Here is a 21,624-nt window from a genome sequence, read left to right as displayed (position 1 = left end):
TTATGCACTTGTACATGTACAATCTACTATAATAAAATTGCTTTGGCAGTTTCATGTAAATAAGTTAGGTATAATATGTAGGTATGTTTTTCATTTTATTGAAATTATTAATTTTTAATATTTTGATTAGCAGAAACGTCTGCAATCGATGCCAGAAATTAAAAAGTGGAAAATGTCTGCCTTGGGTGAGACTTGAACGAAAGGCATCTGGATCGATACTCCAGCGCTCTGCCAACTAAAAAAAAAATTATATACATTTTTAACCCCCGACGCAAAAACGACGGGGTGTTATAAGTTTGACGTGTCTGTCTGTCTGTCTGTTTGTCTGTCTGTCTGTGTGTGTGTCTGTCTGTGGCATCGTAGCTCCCGAACGGATGAACCGATTTGGATTTAGTTTTTTTTGTCTGAAAGCTGGGTAAGTCGGGAGTGTTCTTAGCCATGTTTTATGAAAATTGGTCTACTATGTCGCGGTCGGGGGTTTTTCAAAATTTTAATTTTGTGGTTAGGTTATACAATAATACTACGTTACTCAACAAGAACTATTATTTTTTGGTATTTTTTTCGATTGGCTTCATAAAATTAGGGTGATTTATTTTACATGAACCCTTTACCGTGGGAAGGGATATATTGCTCCCACATCTTCTATCGGTTACCGTGGTCAAGTTTGAAAATAGTATTTTATGATCTTCATTCACAACTCACAACACGCTCCTAAATGGCAAATATTTTGTAGATGTTGAGTGTTGAAAGGTAATGTAATCGTAAACATTGCTAAATATTCATGCACTATTGTGTATATGAGCAAAATTAGGATGTGGGTTGACATTATCCCATGGCCTTATTAGAGTTTAACTGTGCAGGTGCTATTTCTTCCCATGGCCCGGTAAATTGTCTTGTCATATCATAAAAACTCACGTAAGTAATAAAGCTGTTTTCGTATTCAACCTAGAGCGATCTATAAAATCTCATTTTAAAGACTTTCCCTGAATAATTTCTTAACTATGATACCGGATATAAGATGTGGGAGGGATATATCCCTTCGCCTGATCAAGAATATAATAAGACATAATCGAATATGACGGTAAATTATTTACTTAGACAGGCGATAGGATAACCGTAACCCACATTTTTTTTCTTGTTTAAAGGAACATCTCCGACTTTCGTAAATATATTTTTACAAGGCGTTAAATAGGGTTGTATTGTAACAATATATGAATATATACAATACGTATGAAGATGAAGACACGCTGGTTCTTAGGGGTCTGGTAAAGGGTTAAGTCGGTACAATGCACAGACGAAGCAAGTTCAGGTTAGGTTTATAATAGGTAGGTAGGGATATATTTACAACTGACATTGAAATCATTACAGCTGGAATAGGTACCATTTACCACCGAAGCGATAACTACTTACGAAACGGAGAAAATTATGGATGTGCATCAATTACATACATTTATCCCTTTTCGCTTTTCTTTTAGACTGACTTTACTCGGTGGCACATACATACTCGTACCTATAATAAATAAAATAAAAAACAAACAGGAAAATACTAAATACATACATTAAATACATACATTTTGTTTTTGAGGGATTTAAAATAGTACATTAGGTACATCAGAGGCCGGGAAAATGAGGATTTCGGAATCCGTTTTCACGCCGAGGCATGTATAGTGCTTTTCTCAAACATACAATGAAATAAAAAAAAATGCTCTAAAGGACAATATTTTATAAAAAAAAGTTACTTTGCAGGCCTAGGCCTAAAAAATAATATGAAATCCCTTTACAGTCCTCTCGAGTTGTTGCGCCCAAAAAGCGATACTTCCCAGCCCATTTTAAGGAACGTAAAGACAATATTTCATTGCATGTTTGAGAAAAATATATTTAAAGGTTAGTTTCTACCAGCCAGCTTAAGACACCAAGTTAAAAGTATGAGATTAATTTGCACTCTAGTGGATAAAATGCAACTTTCTCATCCGTTTTCGAAGAATCAAGATACTTTACCAGTTGGTGTGGTGAAAAATATTATAATTTATACATATAAGGATATAGGAAACCCCTACCCCTACCCCTACCCACCACCTAATGTGTTTCCAGCCAGAGTAATGATCCTGAAAACTATCGTAAGTATAATGATGATTTCATGTTTAATGGATGTCCGAGAGAGTTAGCCATAACTGTAAAACTACCCATAGCCAGCTTCTGTGAGCTAAATAAAATAAAGATAGATGATACGATACTGTATAAAGTTAGAATTATCTTGTAGATACTGTTTCATATCCGATCGCCCCTCGACTATCTGAAGGTTGTCTGGAAGAGACCGCTGTTTTTGTGATAAGACCGCCTGTTGTTACCTGTATCTCTTTTCAATTATGTTTTTTCGTATAGTGTGCTGTTAAAACATTTTATTATTATTTGTCTGTCTTTTTCATATTTTGGGACCATAAGGTCCCGGACGGACCTTATGGTCCCAAAATATGAAACACAGAGGCCTTTTAAGACATTTAGCAGCAGGCGGGTTACACAACAACTTTACCCCCTTGTAGATCAAATAACTATTATCAGTCTCAGTATTTATGGCCGATTCTAAATTAACAATCTTTCGTGGCTTTGATCTTGTTAACCGCCGCCCCAAATCTCAAGCAAGGTGGTTCTCGAATTCGTCTGTATGTTTTTTTTTATGTTTGTTCCACGATATCTCCGTCGTTACTGGACCGATTTTGAAATATTTTTTTTGATTGAATGTATATGAAATATATTACTTTATCTGATTTTTTTTAAACTAAGCCCTACCAAAATACACTAGACAACCAATATTATAGGGACTATCATTCGACGACAGAGGTTTAAATGTTTAACAAATACCTACTTGTGGCGCGTGATATTGAAATAGGGACGCATTTGGGCCGCAACCCTCTTATCAGATTTAGTGTGGTCGGCTATAATATTAGTATTCGGGTTCTCAGCTCATGCGCGGGGCTAATCTCCTGATGGAGTCGAACTATATAGGTGCTGGTGCTATACTGGCTCCTACGAATGTATATAAGGCCTGCGAGGCTCGCGGCCACCGTAGTGTGAACGCGGCAGCGCTCCTAACCCACGGTCCGTTGCGCGAACAAACGATCGCACGAAAGCAATCAAATAATTGCCTACTTTAATTTTTGTTGCAAATTAATCACCGAGGTGAAGGCTGTGTTTTTGTTTGAAACCTTGTTTTTGTGAGGAATTAATACTAGGTAAGTGCAATAATGACAGTGACTGCCATAAATTATACCAGTAGTTTAAATCAAAGTTGAATTTATATTCTTATAAAAATAATTAATGCAACTGATTATATCATTAATATTAACTTAAACTTGTTCCTAAAATGCGATACTAATTTAGTGTATTATTCTAATGTGATTCAACATAATATATTATTTCGAAATCAAAGAAACTTCAAAGAACTAGACACAGGCAGGTACAAAATTTTTACGTATAAAATAATCGAAGTACTTACATACTTATGTAAAATGTGTGATTCTTTGTTTTCTATCTCTGGCGCTGTTTTTTTGTATCGGTTCCTGACTGACTAAAATTTGAAAAATTCTTAATCAATTAATTAAAAAAAAAAAAAAAACCTAGCACATTATTTATATGATTTGGCTTGTGATATTTCTCCATTTGTAAGTAACGTTACGTCGTAGTAAATATGTTAATGATAAAATTGATAAATCTCAATTAAGATATCTCTAATAATGTGCTCTGAAATTCAAAATGTAAAATAATAACATGCATACCTACTACATATAGAATAGAATAGAAATATTTTTATTCATGGCATAACATATAAGTAGGTATATCAAAACAATACCTACCACGTATCAAGTAATACAGTATATTGTGAAAAAAATAACAATATGAAACTTCTTCTTCTTCTGCCTGGCTCCTTCCCATTTACTTGGGGTCGGCCCTTCTAAAAATGCGTAGGCCGTTATCCTGGGTCGAAAAAAAACAATATGAAACTTAAAAAAAAAATACTTAGAAATAACTAAACAAAACTAAATTAAAAGTAAATATAACTACTTAAAAATAAGTTGAATTATTTCATATTCTTACTTGAGTTAGTAATTACATAATAGCGTACATAAAATTACTATCATAAGTAAAAAAAAATCGAGAAAAGATTATTAAATAAAATGTACTAGATAGTGTTAGTATTAGCAAAAACTCTTTGCAGATAATGTTTTTAACTTAAACTATAAAGTTGGTTTCCAAACGAGTGTTGGTTTTCTATGCTATTAAGTATTTCATATCTTAAGATTCATAAGTATTAAAAGTATTATAAAAAATGTATACCTACTAAGTGCTGTAACGAACACACTTACTGACACTATAAAATTACGGTAAGTAAAACTTTTTGCTCAGGAAAATTGCGAATAGATTGCCTTAAACAGGAAAAAGCACGTTTCGCTACGACTTGCAATGGGAGAAGTTGGTTGTGCACAATTAAAGTATCTCGTTATCCCTATTTACTTTTATACCAAAAGCTGAAAGCATTTTTCGAGATTAGTACCTACAGCTTTTTAGGGTTACGTACCAAAAAGGTACAAAAGGAACCCTTATGGCGCCGCTCTGTCCGTCTTTCTGTCTGTCTGTCACATTTCTAAATATCTCGAGAACTACTTTATGCTACATCGACTTGAAATTTGGAATAGTTATGAACATTGTTAAACTCTATAAATTTAAAGTATTTTATTTTTATTTTTTAAATATTAATTATAGAATTTGGCAAAATGTTAGAAAAAGTTCAAACTGGGGTATCAAACTGAAAATGCAAAAAAAATGCCCCTTCCCTCTTATCTCAAGTTACTATTGGTCAAAAAAAAATCGTGTCTGTATCTTGGAAACTTTTTTTTATAAAAAAAAACTTTTCAGAATTTAACTTTCAATTGAATCACCCTTGTAAAATATTATCTTTTAAATAAAGTAAAAACTGTCGAAATTGGTTAACATTATAAATTATCCCTGAAATACCAACATACTATACAGGTTGCGCAAATTAGTGAGTGAATTCACCGAGAGATGGCACCGGTATCTATGCTTCTAGTCAAGTCTTTAAAGTTATACTGAAAAATATAAAATTACTTTTAACTATTGAAATTTTGTACGGATACGGAACCCTCGGTGGGCGAGTCCGACTCGCACTTGGCCGATTTTTTAAAATTATAAACCGGCCAAGTGGTGTCCAGATTTTGCCTTCAGTGTTCACAACGGTAACAAATTCATTATTTTAACAACAAACTGGAATTAATCAAAGTAAGAAAATTAATGATAGATATATTACTTTTCAAAATCTGATTAGAATAAGTAGATTACATTTTAATTACAGCAATTAATTATTGATAATCTTTTTGTATATATTATTGTCCATTTAGATAAAGATCGCTCTTTAAAGATACACTCACTTGTCGTGTTACCCACTTCAATTTCAATTATGTTGTAAACAGTTAGCATAGTCTACTGTTGTTTATCGCAAGGAAAACATTAATATTTAGTATCTTATTTAATGGTAACATTATGAAGGCGGTGTATATAATGGTAACATTTAGTATCTTATATAATGGTAACAGTATTTTTGTGGTGCACGAGAAAGTCTCGTGCACCACCAAAAATGGAGGGTTAACCCGGGGTTGACAATTGATAGCCCACTAACCTTGAGTTAAGTGGGTGGTGCAAGTGACCCTTAGGCCACTCGGCAAATACGGCAAACAAATCTAATTGACAGATTTAGGTAAGTGCTAGAGTAGAAAAATATACTTATATAATAATAAATAACATATATAAATTTAACTGCAAAAAGACGATTTCCCAAATTTCATAGTTCTAAATACACAGGAAGATCCCTATTTAAGTGATTTACTAGATAATATAAAGGGTTTCAAGGCACGAAGGTTTAACAAATTTTGCCACCGAGTGAAACCAACATTTTTGACCGAGGAAAATACTAACAGCAAAACATCAAACTAAATTAAATACCATAAAATATATTCAATATTTTATGATTCAAAGTCATCATGTAAAGGCCAATTCTGCCAGCCAGCTTAGGACGACAAGTTAAAATTTGCATGAAATTACTTTGCACTCTTGTGGGTAAAACGCAAATTTCTCATCCGTTTTTAAGACTACCAGTTGGTGTGGTGAAAAATATTTAACTAATATTAGAATAACCAAAGGTCGTTTTAAGTCAACTTTCAAATGTCATTAAAGTTGTCTTTGTCACGGCTATAATATGCCCTTGTCAATAAATTTGCCTCGTCTAATTAGTCACTAATTAGATTATGTTTAGTAGCCGATTCGCCAAAAAATGTTTTTAATGAAAATTTTACCAAATCTCCCTGGTACTGTCGTAATCAATCCTGTTGTAGCCTTTATCATACATTGAACAAATAGACAGTGTCTTTTTATCCATTCTTGATTTGAATTTAAGAACTATTTAATTATTATTACTCGTATTATTGACTCGGTGAAAAAGGTCACAAGTCCGAGATGGGACTTGTGCCCTTTTTCACCGAGTCAATTTGAGTTATACCCTTTGTCACTAGGCCCACAGAATTGTTAGTTTCACAAAATAATTCCTTTCTATCGTTGCATAGGTCAATACTGTGTTATGTTGTAAAGTAAACCTGTTAGCTACGTAACTTTACAGTAGATCATATTGTCCGTTTGTTTAAGGAAGTTACACTTTTATCACGTGAGCGTAAAAAAATAAGGAAAACGAAAATCGTACTAGATAAGATAACGATAACAAAATACATTAATGCGGGTTGACATCAAGAGGGGTTTCCCAACCAGCATTTCACTTACGCGCAACTTAAACAGAAACCATTAGTGGATAAATCCGAACACCGATGACGCACGGAGGTCTCCCAAGTGTGCCTTACGGCAGGTCGCTTGGACTGGTTAATTGGTTATGCAGTATTTACGCAGGGATCCCCCCGATTGGGGAAACGGTGTTTCCACTGGTTACCACATTTACTTATTCGATTTTGAGTCGATGTTTATTTTGTTTTTGTTTTGGAAATTTTTATAATTTTATGGTTTAAGATATTTATTTCTCAAAAGATTTACATAAATCACTTACTGAGAAAACAATATATAAATAATTTTGCTTAAATCTAAATGGGAGAGGGTAGCATGCAAAAATGGTGGACGACTACTTAAGAATACAACGAAAACAAGCAAAGCAAAATCTGCATTTTTCTTAACTTACGAGGAAATTTCGTCATTTTCGTCCCATTTTTCCACTGAGTTAAGATTTCTCATGTAGTTCTTTGTAAAAAATATGAAACATTACAGCCGTGTACTGCTCTAATGTATTTAGGTAGCAGTTTTAGTTATATATATATAATATATATATATATATATATATACATATATATTAGTTATATTAATACAGTTAGCGTATTAATATTGTAACTATATAGCTACTAAGAAATCACTCAAGAATATTATTTCATAAAACAAATGAGGTTAACGAATTCTTAACTCGTATAATAATTATGTACTTATATAAAAAAAAAATCAAATGTTTTAACGACTATTTTTTTTAAAATACTATAGGTAAATTACATGATAAAATACTAAATACACGACAGTTTGCGTGTTCCTAAATCTTACAATCTATCCGACTGCCTTGGATCTCGCTTATCCTACGGTAAGGATAACATTGTAATCGTTTCTAAGAATACTTTACTGTTACGGTTAATGAGGTCTGGTTAATAATGAATGAATGCTATTGACACAATAAACTCAATACAATTTTAAGTTATTTAATAGGGGATATTATGTTGCCTGTGTGGTGACGGGTTAAGAATTTCACCACCCCCTTTCTTCCCGTGGGTGTCGTAGAAGGCGACTATGGGATGTGGGTTAAATTGTGGCGTAGGCGAGAGGCTGGCAACCTGTCACTGCAATGTCACAGTTTCGTTTTCTTTCAACCCCTTATTTGCCAAGAGTGGCACTGAAGCTTTAGTAGTTTCATGTGTTCTGCCTACCCCTTTATGGGATACAGGCGTGATTGTATGTATGTGATTGTATGTATGCATAGCTGGGCACCGTTAATCAAATAGTTAACTTCGATAATCGTTAATCCGTTACTTAAAAAGTTAACTTCGTTAATCGTTAAAGCGATACTTTTCGGTAGATTTAACGGAAGTTAAAGTTAATCGATAATCCGTTAACACGTCATAAAAATAGGACTTCATTGTAGGTAATGTACATATTTGTATTTACTAAGTATCCACCAAAAACCATTAAAACCTGTGACGCCAATCGGTAAAAAACCGAAATGTAATAATTACGGTCTCTTCGGGCTTTTCCCGCCGTTGGTTGGCTAAATCCTAGGTTTTATATCGGATTGGTAATTATTGGGTCATTCATGCGGTCGCGATCGTGATGCGTCGGTTCTTCAAATTGAGATTTGAGATGACAACTCGATGCTGTGGGTCACGATAACTTGGTTTGGTAGAGTAATCTAAGGCCCGCGCCGGACTCTAACTCGATGCGTCGGTTGCGCGATTTGTCTGTCATGCCTGATGATTGCACTCTATTCCCAGGTTAGTGATCGATCTAGCACGCCTGATAAAATTTAGAAGATCTCGAATAAGTGATCCAAAGTTACCAATTGGTCTTAGACTGTTTATAACCGACGGATCTGCTTTTACCGATAAATCCTAGGCTTTGCCGTACTACGGGCTTTTACAGTAGCAGTAAGAACGTGGTTTTCGCGGCGCAGCGAGCCGCTTGGGGTGCTGGATTAACGATTAACGGACTCGATGAAATTTAACGGAAGTTAACGAATCCGTTAACATTTTTTAAAGTTAACTTAAAAGTTAAACCGTTAATCGAAATGTTAACTTCGTTAATTAACGATTAACGGATTAACAAGTTAATGCCCAGCTATGTATGTATGTATGTATTATGTAAAACTGTGAGTAGAGGGCGCTGGTAGCACATTGTGGAGGGTCTACCGCGACCTATGTTCGGAGTCTTGCCTCTTTGGCGCATAACTTGTTAATTAGCACGTAAGTGTGACATCCCAACACGTCGAACAATATTTGTAAACAAACTGTGTTGATGCATCCATGTCACAGGCAAAACTTCTAAAAAAACTGCTAAAGCATACATAGTATGCATAAGTTTCTCTATGGTTTAGTATGTGTGATAGTTAGTGATCGGAAATTCGGGAGCTTCTATACCTAAACTTCGACCTCAGTCTTTTGTTTTGCGTGATGTTGACTAGTATGAAGGCGGACTCAATTTGGTTTTACTAATAAATTTCCCGAGACTTCCCGTAATTTGAATAATTATCATCTAAACACAATACCTAAATTAAGGCCTTAAATGGACTAACACGTGTCCTTTTTGTACATGCTGCCGACATATCGTTAAAACGGCTTGTACATATGTTGACGAAATTCGCTAAAAAAGGCATAACCCAACGACAATTGATACACATTAACAATGTTCTGATGTTGCATACAATCCCGGGATCCCGGGATTTAAATCATAAATAATATTATTTTTAAGAAGCTGACTCCATACTTGCTTAGCTTAGCTCCCGAATTTCCGAACCCTGGTGATAGTTCTGCAACCAGACGGCAAAATATTACCATAATGTTGCTTATTGAGATTTTTTTTAAGTTACAGATGAGGAATGTTGTTATTTCGTTCTTTTAGGATTCAATAAACATTCGTGAATTTGTCATTTGCTCACTTGTGATGTATGTAACCCAATTTACCAAAGGCGTCTTTGGCAAGTGAGTGTTATATTCTTTGGTTTGGCATTTTAAATTTTATAACGATACGATTAAAACTGATGTTTTAGAAATCAATATGCATTCATGAATATTGTGTTTTACAGAAATAAAGGAGTTTACACAAATATTTTTATGGTTATGAGTTAAAATGATCAAATTAGCCCTATTAATCCTGTAACTTAATTAGTCCAGCTAGATTTGGACATACTTATACATGCGACAATGCTGCACCGACCGAGCTAGAAAATGTACGTACTTCGTAGTCTGTTAATAAATCAGTGAAGGTCGGACCACTTAAGCCAAAATGGTATCAAAGCGGATATAATGTTGCACAAAGGACCGGATACGAGCGGCTGGCGCACGGAGGAAACTTAGTTAACGCCGCCTTCTTGTCACCAATTATTTCAGTGTGTTTTGCATTTATTTCGTAAATTCAACTCAGATAAAACTGACTCAAGTTCTCTACCAGATAATAACCTATATTCGTTTCGTACGTATCAAAACATTAATTTATAAAAGAATAATTTAAAAAATTTCGTCGTATTAAATACCTATAAGCCAAAAAATTAAAATACCCAAACAACTGCTGTTACTGTTTTGGGTTTCCTCAATCAAACTTCCCTCCGTTGACTCCGATTTTCCAAACTCGCCCTCAAAAATTTCCTATCCTAATAATAAAAGAAACGCAGTCTCTTCACGTAGGCAAAATATGTAAAAATGGAATGGATGATAAACTAGCTTAACCTGTTTTTAGATCAATGTTATTTTTGTTTTGTATTGATTGGCATTATACGTGTTCTGCGACTTTAGCTCAATAGGCAATAACTCAATCAGGTAAATGTCGTGAAAATTTACGAGCAGGATCTTTATTCTATAGTCTGTAATAACATATTTATTCTATATTTATTCTATAGACTGTCTGGTGACGGGTTAAGAATTTCACCACCCCCTTTCTTCCCGTGGGTGTCGTAGAAGGCGACTATGGGATATGGGTTAAATTATGGCGTAGGCGAAAGGCTGGCAACCTGTCACTGCAATGTCACAGTTTCGTTTTCTTTCAACCCCTTATTTGCCAAGAGTGGCACTGAAGCTTTAGTAGTTTCATGTGTTCTGCCTACCCCTTTATGAGATACAGGCGTGATTGTATGTTATGTTATGTTGTATGTAATAATATGGTATACGGTATACGTAGGCAACATGTTCTTTGGTTTATCAGTTTTTTAAATGTTTTTTTATTCTGGATTTCTACTCACTATGCCTATTATACTAATGTAAATATTATTGTCGTTACAGGTATTTTTTGCGGTTTTAGGTTTATAAGTCATAATTAAATATACTGATTTTTTTTTCGGTTAATTGGACAGTAAGTAATAATATAAGACTTTAAGAATAAAACTTTAAAAAAGGGTCAAGTACCCTATACTGTCAGCAGGCACTGTTCACGATAAGGCATAAATGAATGTATATGATAATATGTATGTATATTAATAATTAGTTGATAAAATGATAGAAGAATAACGTTAAATATCGAAAAATCAAATAATTTTACTAAATAACACTGTTCGAAAGTGTTACGGATAGGTTTAAAAATACTCGAATGTCAATGACATCTAAGCTAAAGAAAGACCAGACTTCGACGTGATCCGAATGAATGTTTTTCTAAGTGCAGTACGTGTTTTCATCGGGTAAACTGTAACACTGTGATTTATGCAATTAGTAGTGTCATGTCTAGTAGTGTTACATTGTAAAGTCCCTAGTACCGTGGAATTGTTGGAAACCGTGCTATCCGCAGCCGACGAGGTCTGCCTATAACCTCGCACCACTTGCCCGCCGCCGCCGCCCGGCGTTGCGCAAGCTCCGTTCTCTCGACATTGAACAAGGAACAAGGACCACCAATTTAACTGAACTTTGCGACCTAGGTAATTGTGCACTTAACGCTGCTAGATACTCGCTGTGCGGTACAAATTAGCATGAGAATCTAGTTTTTTTTTAATAAAAAAAACTAAGTAGGTACTATAAAATCAGCATTGAATGCCTAGCCAAGAGTGCAACTGTTGACTCAACGCTCAGTATAGCATATTAGCTTCGTAGTTATTAAATATATCTTTCTATCGTTCTTCTGTATTGACGTGACAACTTGCATACCGTTTGCCACGGAGCGGCAACAATTAGTATGTCTGGCATCTTACTAGAAGACTTTATAAGAAGAGTATGAAGTATTTTTGTTTAACCTCATTAATTATAACGATAATTTTTGATACGCCAATAAACTAAAGCAACGTAGTTAATCAGTATATTAGTGCCTAATGCGATAAAGTTTAGACACACATCTATTATACTTGCTTTAAGAGGGCTTTCGTGTTAAAAATAGTGAAATCGCAACCGAGCGCTCGATCATACTGTGTGTGGTATCAAATTAAAGAGCTTTGCGAGTAGTTTATAAATATATATCACATTATAGGAGTTTTTCTACTTGGTCTAACAAAATATGAGAAAATGTCCAAAAGTGGTAATAATTGTACCGGTGAAGGCTCGTTTTCAAAAAATTGGCAAAAATCAATAATAGCAACTTATAATCACTAAGGTATAACAGCAATTTAAGTAAACGTTGCAGATTAATTTAGTGCAAAACTTACTTCGATGTGATGTAGATTTTCAACGAAAGTCACTTAAGTCACTTAATTTTAGGTAATTTCTGAAAAAAATTGAATTCGCCTTAGGCTAGTTTACTCTTTTTCAAAAACTTAAAATAAAAATCTAGTCTGAAATGATTGTGGTACAGGATATACGAATTATAAATTTACCCGTTTTAATATTCAAAATTGTCCAAATTTTACAAATAAGATCGACTGATTCAGCTCTATACGTGCGTTTTTCTAAACGTGCATTAGAGAAAAATTCATAATTAATTTCGTGAGTTAGTTTTCAAAAATCCAGTCTTATAAAAATCAAGATAATAAGATGCTCTAACTGCCCAACTTGCAAAAGTCGCGCTTACAACGATCTCAAGACTACATTTTTTTGGTTTTATATTGATTCTATATCATCGTATAATCCTGGATTTGGGCACAATTATAAGCGTATTTATTTTAATATCGTTCTAATATCACTTTTCTTGCATACTGTTTGCTTTTACAGTAATCATGCCAAAACTAATTTAAGCCTCCTTAGGCTAATATCGCTTTCAGGTAAGTATTTTATAAGCCTGCATAGGCTTATTTTGGTCCAACGTTAGACTCTTATGAGCCTAAACAAGCTTATTTTGATTTTTGTACGACAACACGGTATTTGAAACATTCTAAGGCTATCCGCTTGGTCTGTAGCGTGATAATATAAAAATAATATTTGACAAAATAAACACGGAAGATACGAATTACCATTTAGTAATACTTATAAACTTATAATAGCGTGTTTATTATCCTTGGTGCTTCTTCATATTGCGCAATAAGTATTTGAAAATATTATTTACTGTAAAATGGACCCTTATTTACACTTCAAATTTCATGCGCCCACTCAAATAATAGTATTTTGTATCCTCGTTAATTATTTTATTTCTATATTTGCAGTAAAAAGACGCCATTGTTATAGTTGCATTTTCTCAGTGCGCTATTAGACTATTATAAGATCATTTACTTAATATTAGCATTCTTGAATACCAATGACACGGCCATGTTTAATTAATTTAGGGTTCCTTGCTTTACCTATATAAAACCTCATTTTCTTTATCTTGACCTGATTTCATATCACTTGACCCTATAAAAACAAATATACTTATTGTTTTTACTTTTTATTCAAATGGCAATGTTGGTGATGTGAAATGGTTGTATACTTAGAATTGTGTTCCCAAAATCTATATAAGGTCTAATCACCTTATATTGATCCCATCTATTGTTTATTTAAGTATGTTTATTCTATATTACGCTAATATCGAACTAAATTACTGCTATTGATCTCATAATAGCTTTAAATAAGGTCACATAAAGATGCACTATTGTATTTTTATGTTATGCTGATATTAGTCTGAAATTCTTACAAAAGCATTTATTAAGGCTATTATAACATCAAATGATCCAATATCGCTCTAATATCTTACTAAACTACTGCTATTGATCTTATAATAGTTTTGAATAAGATGAAAAAAGCATGTACTTATAGTGTTTTTATGTTATGCAGATATTAGCCTGACATTCTTACAAGAGCATTTATTAGGACCATTATAAAATCAAATAAACTTAGAGAAGGGGACTATAAGAACATTTACTCTCAAGAGCAATTAATCTACGTAAATGTTATTGTAGGAGTAAGAGGCTTATAATAGTATTATAAAATGCGCTTATATACACATATGAGACTAAGTAATGAGACAGAGAGTTCTAGAGTGCGTACTAGCTTGTCTAAGGCTAATATAAGAGCGTAACATTTTATAAAACAAATATTAGAGTGCTATAAGCCCATGGAACTTGAATTAAATAAATCTATTGGATAACGGAAAGTGTAGTATTTCACCGACTAAAACTATCAATTTTACATTCTTTTGACGTTTTTTTTGAAAGCAGCCTTAAAAGGACTGATGAAGTATACTTAAAGACCGTTCTCTACCAGCGAAAGACGTAAAAAGTGAATTATTAAAACGTGTTCAATTTCTAGGTGTAAACATGACCCACCAGGACACATCGCTCAAGTTCGGTTCGTCCTGCTTTTTATGAAAAATTCAACATAATTTTCGTTTTCAAAGTACAGCATTAAAAGTAGAATTTTGTTATAATCTTTTCAATTGCGTGATAAAATTATGTTGCTAGTTGCTATTGTAGTAGTACTATAGTGTAAGTAGGAAATAACTTCCATTCCAAAATAAATAATTATTTATTTTAACCAAAAGTTTAGTAATTGGTAGATATGTGTTAAGATCATCTTATCTTATATGTAATTCAGCAGTTCTCGAAAAGTTTGTACAAAAATTAAGGAAAAACTTAAATTGTTAACAAACAATTAATTCCTATTTTGTTACCAAAATTTTGTTGATGAATTGAGATTTTATTAAGTTTTATTTCGTCAACGTCATTAAGGTTCTCTAGAATCTATATTTTCTTAATTATAACAATTAACCTGTATATATCTTACGAAAGTCGACTTATTATTATTAAATGTTGGTAACAAAAAAGGATCAATGAAAATTTGCTGACGTGGCTATGTACAAAGTTGCCGGGAACTGCTGAATTACGATTCGCACGATGTCATGTGTTTTGTTTTTAGGAATTACGAAAATATTAAGCTTCAGAAATTCAATAGTGTTACATAACTTACTTTGCAGATTTTGTTACATTCGCTTATTTTATGTATTTTAAAATTTGCGTTATGTAGCTAGCTAATTATTTAGCATTAAGCAAATAGCTAATTATTATTTATACGTAGGCACTCTTGATAATAGTTACCTTTAGCTGTTTTAAATTTGTAAATTATTTAACTTTAAAACTGGCCAAGGGTAGATCTAGGGCTAAGAATTTGACTATGTGACCCACCTGGTTACTGCTGGGCTGGTTTTAGAATTTGACCACATGCCCCTCCCCCTCTGATTTGAGTATAAAGCTCGATCCGCCCTTGAACAGGCAATGTAACTTCTGTAGGTACCTGGTGTAACTACTTAATATTAGCATTTAACTCTCCATCCACTCAACGTAAATAATTGTGCTTTACAGAAACCATGGAGGCGGGAGATTTCAAAGATTTCGCGAAAGCGATGACTGACTACATCGCCGAGTACTTGGAGAACATAAGGGACAGGTAAGTCACATTGAACTGGCTTATTTTCTTGGAATCAGCGTCGCGGAGCGGGCCATGTGGCTCACGCCGAGACACCCAGCTGAGTAATGACCTTTTAGCGCAATCCACTATTATGTACAATTAGATTAAGCTAGTTATATGTTGTGCTAATAAACGTCTTTTCTTTCTTTCTTTCTGAATATATCGGTGGGATATTCTCCAAAACTGTTCGAAAGTGAGTTATTGCTCTTGCACTTCAGACATCAGTTGTTAAGCAATAAGGGCGGTACAAAAAAACCTGATGAGTTAGAGCAGCGGTTCTCAAACTTATTTTAACATGGAACCCTTTTAGAAAGTAAAACATCTGACGAAACCGATAATTTATTTTTTATTGGAATCTTTATTTTAATAAGCAATCAAATCTAATCACTAGATTCTAATGTGAGGTATTACATGAAACTGTTTTTTATTTTTTAACAATTGGTGAATATTTGATTTTATGGAAGAGAGTTGAAGTTGCATATCAGGTACCCAAAATTCACACGGAGCTCCCAGAGAGGCTTTGCGGAGCCCTAGGGGTCCGCGGAGCATACTTTGAGAATAGCTGAGTTAGAGAAAAAATGCATAGCATATTTAGAGACAGCTTTTTATGGACCCCTTTCCAATATTTGCCTGTATCAGCCAGCCCATCACCAGATACTTAAAATAAATGTTTTTTGGCGGTTTCATTTGTTTGAATCCAAAATACACGGTGTAACATGAGGGAACCGAAAGGTTTTAACTACGCATTTCTGAGGGCAAAATAAAGATAAAATGTAAGTAAGTAAACACTTTATTGTACAGGAAATGAATACAGCACATAATATTTAAAATAAAAAGTTTCAGTACAAAGGCGAACTTATCCCTTTAAGGGAATGTTATGTGACGTCAAACAAATTTCGCCAAAATTTTTTTTTTCGTTTTTTGGATGTAGTTACTTTTCACATAAAAAATAAATGTTATTCGTAACTGGCACTTAAATAAAAACATACATTTTTTTTTCTAAAAAATATTTTTTTGCAATAGTTACTGGTATTTTTTGACATCTATCAACGAGGATAGTTAGATTAAGTTCGATGACTGCATCATCGCCATCAAAATAGCGATTTGTTCTGAGAAATAATAAGTAATTATTATTTTTTTAAATGCTTATAACTCTGAAAATAGGCGAAATCCAGAAAAGTTTATATGACATTTTACTCTCCTAATATGATGAGGAATACGCTGCTAAAATTATTCGGTTTCCCCATGTTACACCGTGTATAGTTGAAGGAACGACACTCATGCAGTTTCTTTTTTCCTTTGTTTACTTTATCTACAAAATGCAATGTTTGTACTCGTTGCAATGTAGCCGCATATTTACCCTAACCGCGATAACCAATACACGTTTTGTCAGTTTTTCCCGGTACAAGCTTTTTTTGCCACAAAGATGTCACCAACTCACCAGCACCATTATTGCCCAATAAATCATAAAGAAACAATGGGTTACTTAATTGTTGTAATCGTTATTCAAATTGATAGTAGACTTACTTTTGAGTCTTTAGACGTCACCTGGTTCGTGACTCTTCAGCATAAAATTACGATGTTCTAGGCAAGTGGTGCCGTCAGTGAAGCCCGGCTACCTGCGGCCGCTGGTGCCCGAGCAAGCTCCCGAGCAGGCCGAGCCGTGGACCGCCGTCATGGCCGACATCGAACGCGTGGTCATGACCGGCGTCACCCACTGGCACTCTCCGCGCTTCCACGCCTACTTCCCCACTGCCAACTCATACCCTGCGATTGTGGCTGACATGCTGAGTGGCGCCATCGCCTGCATTGGATTTACTTGGGTAAGATTGCTTTTGGTAGCTCTAGTTACCAGTTGTCACCTTTATTTTACTTGATAATATTAGAGTCCATTGAAAATTTTGGAGCAATTGAGTGGCTAACAATGGTCTAAAGTGGGATGTCATGACAAAGATATTTCACAGCCAAATTCTTCCCATCACTCAGTTATTTCAAAAGTTAGGATGAGATGAAATAAAAGGTAAAACCGTTATTTAATTTGTGTATCAGGTATGATACGGTTAAGACGTTGTACAAACTTAGAATTGGAATTAATAACGTCGGAATTTGTAAGGGTACACAAATGTATTGGTCTCCTGACATTGAACGTAGCTACAATCCACAATCGCGTGATGGCATTTAAGAAGTTTCTCGGATTTGCGGGAAAGATTGTAAAATATGCAAAAAATACGACCTACAACGGGCAAGAACAACTAGAACAACAATAATCAAAACGCTACACGCAGTTGCCTATTTAGGGTTCCGTAGTCAACTTATTCTGACTATTGTGAGGGGTAACTACGGGACCCTACGTTCAAAATGCTCTTAGCTAGTTTTTAAATCAATACGGCGTTTTATTTACCTACTTGGCTTTATTAATCGATTCAATGCCAGTGTCAAGTTCACGACACGAAACTCGAACAAGGAAAACCAGTAAGTACCATTCTTTCATAACAATTTATGTAATACGAGTGTTATATCTTAAGACATATAGGCCAGGTCACCTGTGCACATTTATATTAGGCAGCCTCAGGCATTTGCAAAAAAATGGTTAATTACGAGTAGGACTCGCCTACCGAGGGTTCCGTACTGTTTTTTTTTTAATAAGTAATTAAAAGTTTTTAGTCCTGTACGTTTTTTTATCGAGAGTAGCAATATATACCTCCGTAAATATCTCATTTTTTTCTAATTAGATTTTTTTTTTCACATTTTCGAAGGATCGAGAATTAACTTGAAACTGTAATGTAATGCATGATCTCAATTAGACCTAACTCAATTAGAATCTAAATAATAATAGATTAAGAGTTTTGTTTGTACAAATTCTATAAAAAATGACTGAAATAAACAGTTTAAATTTTAAAATTTTTTTTTTAATTTTTAACTACTCAATCGTTTGAAACTACCTCCACACGTGCCCGAGTTAAACTGTCTTGCTTGACAGACGGACTGACCAGTGGACAACAAAGTGATCCTAAGGGGTAACTTTTCTATTTGAGGTACGGTACCCTCAAAAAATATCACCACGCTTTGATTTCACTTGACCTAGACTGTTCGATCTGCACGTTCCAATTTTTTGCGTGCCCGGGTGTTGACAACTGACAAGGATATTTATTTCAATGTTATTATAATTTGTAGGTACCTCGAAGCTAAAGAGATGGTCCCCTTATTGAAAAATTAGAAAAAACTCTACAAAACCCTTGTAATATTTTTCGAAGTTTAGGATACATTTCTAAGGGTCTCTAAAAACTTTCAAAAATTGTACTTTTCATTAAGCGGGGGTTTAATGAAAAATTAGAAAAAACACTACAAAACCATTCTAATATTTTTCGAAGTTCAGGATACATTTCTAAGGGTCTCTAAAAACTTTCAAAAATTGTACGTTTCATCAGAATTTATTATTTTTGCCCATTGTCGAAAAAATGCCTTAGGCGAAGATTCGACCAATTCCATCGGTTCAAACAAACCATAATGGTAGGACTGATACTAGTGCGACGCTGTATTGTATGTTTGGTGTTGATGCTCACAATAGCCAATTTATTCGATAGCTGACATGTTCCCTAAGTATGCGAAGAGTCGATAACCGATAAACATAACGTGACAGTTGCTTTAACACAAGCCTCAATAACTATGCGGTTTGACATACAAAATCGATTACTTTGGTTAGCGTATTATTCTACGGCAAATAGCCACGGGATATCAAATAGTAATACGTTACTTATGGTATCTTTCTTCACTCAAATTAGGTAGGTAGTTACTTACCCTTAAGGTAAGAACGTCTATTCTGACAGTTCTGGTTCTGACCAAGACGCCGCCCAGTGGTACATCCAATCTAACGCAGAGTCCATCTCTCCCTCGATTTTCGTCTTTCTGTTGAATAAAACAACACTTTTTGAACTTTATTTTGTTTTACAGTTCATTTTAATTCCTCTCTCAGGCCATTCTAATACTTTAATTATATATGGGCAAAACTATTGAATTCCTGTAGTCATTCCCAAAAGTTGCGAGCCACTAAAAATATCTCATATTAAAACTGACACGATCATGAAGGCAATTGCCGAATACGTTGCCTATTGACTTCAATTATCTAATATATAGGGTGTGTGGTGTGTGCTATGACGGCCAGAGTCAACAAGCGGTTTTTAATACGTATAATAATGGCTTCCTGATATGAACCTGCCTATACTATAAATGCCATTAGCGTTGTCCATTAAAAAAGCTTACCTTCATTTATTTCAAATCCATCATGATGAAATACCTACTGTCCGGTCTACTAACAAATTCGCCAACACATTAGGTACTACTTATGATGTTATTACTCACCTTCCAGATCGCAAGTCCCGCATGCACCGAGCTGGAAGTGGTCATGTTAGACTGGCTGGGCCAGATGCTGGGTCTCCCGGAGGAGTTCCTGGCGCGGTCAGGCGGCGAGGGCGGCGGCGTGATCCAGGGAACTGCTAGCGAGGCTACCCTGGTTGCCCTCCTCGGGGCCAAATCCCGAGTCATGACCAGACTTCGCGAGCATCATCCAGAGTGGTCCGACTCGGATATTCTTCCCAAACTTGTGGGATATTGCAATAGTAAGTACCTTATACCCAGACTTTCTAGGGAAATTATAATCGGTATGTTTCGTAAAACTGGCGCTCAATAAACCCGTTATTAACGTATTAAGATTATAAGGCACAAAAAATAGTATCTTACCAGAACTTCTCCGAGATTCTTCATAAACAAGTTACTGGTTGTTTAGAGTAAGATTTTAAATGATCGGCTCATGTAAACCCTCATAATGGAAACCATTGTTCCTGAAAAAACCACAAACCGCTTTATTGTTGGTTGGTTATCAATACAATTTTCCATTAGTATCCGTTCTAGTTATGCTAGGAAAGAGCAAGTACAACAGAGCAGAGTGAATCATTAATTTTTAGTTTGAAATTAAAGTGCAAGTTCATTTTACAATTAGTAAATAATGTAAATTGTAATAGAAACCGAACTATGCTTTTGCACTAGACTCACTAAGAGTCAATAGTAATCAAATAAGTATAAAATATCTGGGCGACCGAGCTTCGCTCGGTTCTATTTTATTATATCACGTCTTTAGATAAAAAAAAACTCTTATAAATACAAAAAAAGAAACAAAAACTTTATTTCTGGCCGGGATTCGAAACCCTGACACCTGCGATGTGTTTGCGAACATTAGAGCGACCTCTTACGACAGAGTTACGCCCAGCCGATGCACGGTCGGCGAAATTAACTACCATATTTTTCGTTTACTAACGCGAAAGAAAAACGCATGAAAACTCAAAAATTCGCGTTTTTCGGGATCTAAGGCTAAGCTAGATCGATTTTTCACCCCCGAAAGGAGGTTTTCGGTTACGGTAAGGGTTACGGTACGTTAAAAAATTTCAGCGAAATCGTTAGAGCGGTTTCCGAGATCGTCGGTATATATAAATAAATAAATATACAAGAATTGCTCGTTTAAAGGTATAAGATAGAAGCACGCTTACCTTTCAATATTAACGTTCATTAAAGTCCTATTGATCTTTTCTTTTTCGTTTTCCAGTGAACCATTTTGTTAGTTAGTTGTGGTACTTGTGGTCGTAAACACACTGAAAAAAAAAACGAGTTGAAATTATTATTTTTCTCCACACCAACTGTTAAAGATCAATTTTGCTATTCGAAAACGGATAGCAAAATTGCATTTTATCCACAATAGTGCAAATTAATTTCATACACATTTTAACTTGATGCTTGAGCTGGCTGGTAGAATTTACCTACAAATTATTATTTTGAATCTTAAATATTGAATAGATTGTTCGTGTTGGTGCTGTGAAAAAGTTTGTGTTTCACTCGGTGGTAAAGTTTGTTTAACCTACGTGCCTTGAAACCCTCGCAACGCTCAAGATTTCACTTTTTGAATATTGAAATCTTTCGCTTACTCGGGTATCAATATTGGCACGTCCGTTTAAATAACAACTTTGCCCCTTTTACATAT

At 34.6% G+C, this 21,624-nt stretch overlaps 2 protein-coding genes across 2 annotated transcripts in view; one reads left to right on the top strand and one right to left on the bottom strand.

Moving 5' to 3' along the window:
* The first annotated feature begins 3,061 nt into the window (after nt 1–3,061).
* Nucleotides 3,062–21,624, top strand: part of LOC125226872 (aromatic-L-amino-acid decarboxylase) — a 20,288-nt gene continuing 1,725 nt past the window's right edge. Inside the window, exons 1-4 of the mRNA XM_048131028.1 lie at nt 3,062–3,230; nt 15,491–15,575; nt 17,185–17,419; nt 19,963–20,212. Of these exons, the coding sequence (XP_047986985.1) occupies nt 15,496–15,575; nt 17,185–17,419; nt 19,963–20,212 (565 nt within the window). The 5' untranslated portion in view covers nt 3,062–3,230; nt 15,491–15,495. The remainder of the gene's footprint in view (nt 3,231–15,490; nt 15,576–17,184; nt 17,420–19,962; nt 20,213–21,624) is intronic.
* LOC125226873 (BTB/POZ domain-containing protein 6-B) overlaps nt 18,519–21,624 on the bottom strand; it is a 23,067-nt gene continuing 19,961 nt past the window's right edge. Inside the window, exons 2-4 of the transcript XR_007177130.1 lie at nt 21,137–21,238; nt 20,334–20,434; nt 18,519–19,502 (exon numbers count right to left, since the gene is read on the bottom strand). The gene's annotated coding sequence lies outside the window, so the exon portion shown is untranslated. The remainder of the gene's footprint in view (nt 19,503–20,333; nt 20,435–21,136; nt 21,239–21,624) is intronic.

Source organism: Leguminivora glycinivorella, chromosome 6, assembly GCF_023078275.1.
Source record: "Leguminivora glycinivorella isolate SPB_JAAS2020 chromosome 6, LegGlyc_1.1, whole genome shotgun sequence".
Taxonomy (NCBI): domain Eukaryota; kingdom Metazoa; phylum Arthropoda; class Insecta; order Lepidoptera; family Tortricidae; genus Leguminivora; species Leguminivora glycinivorella.
The sequence above is the reverse complement of the archived record's forward strand: the minus strand, read 5'-3'. Positions and strand labels throughout refer to the sequence as shown.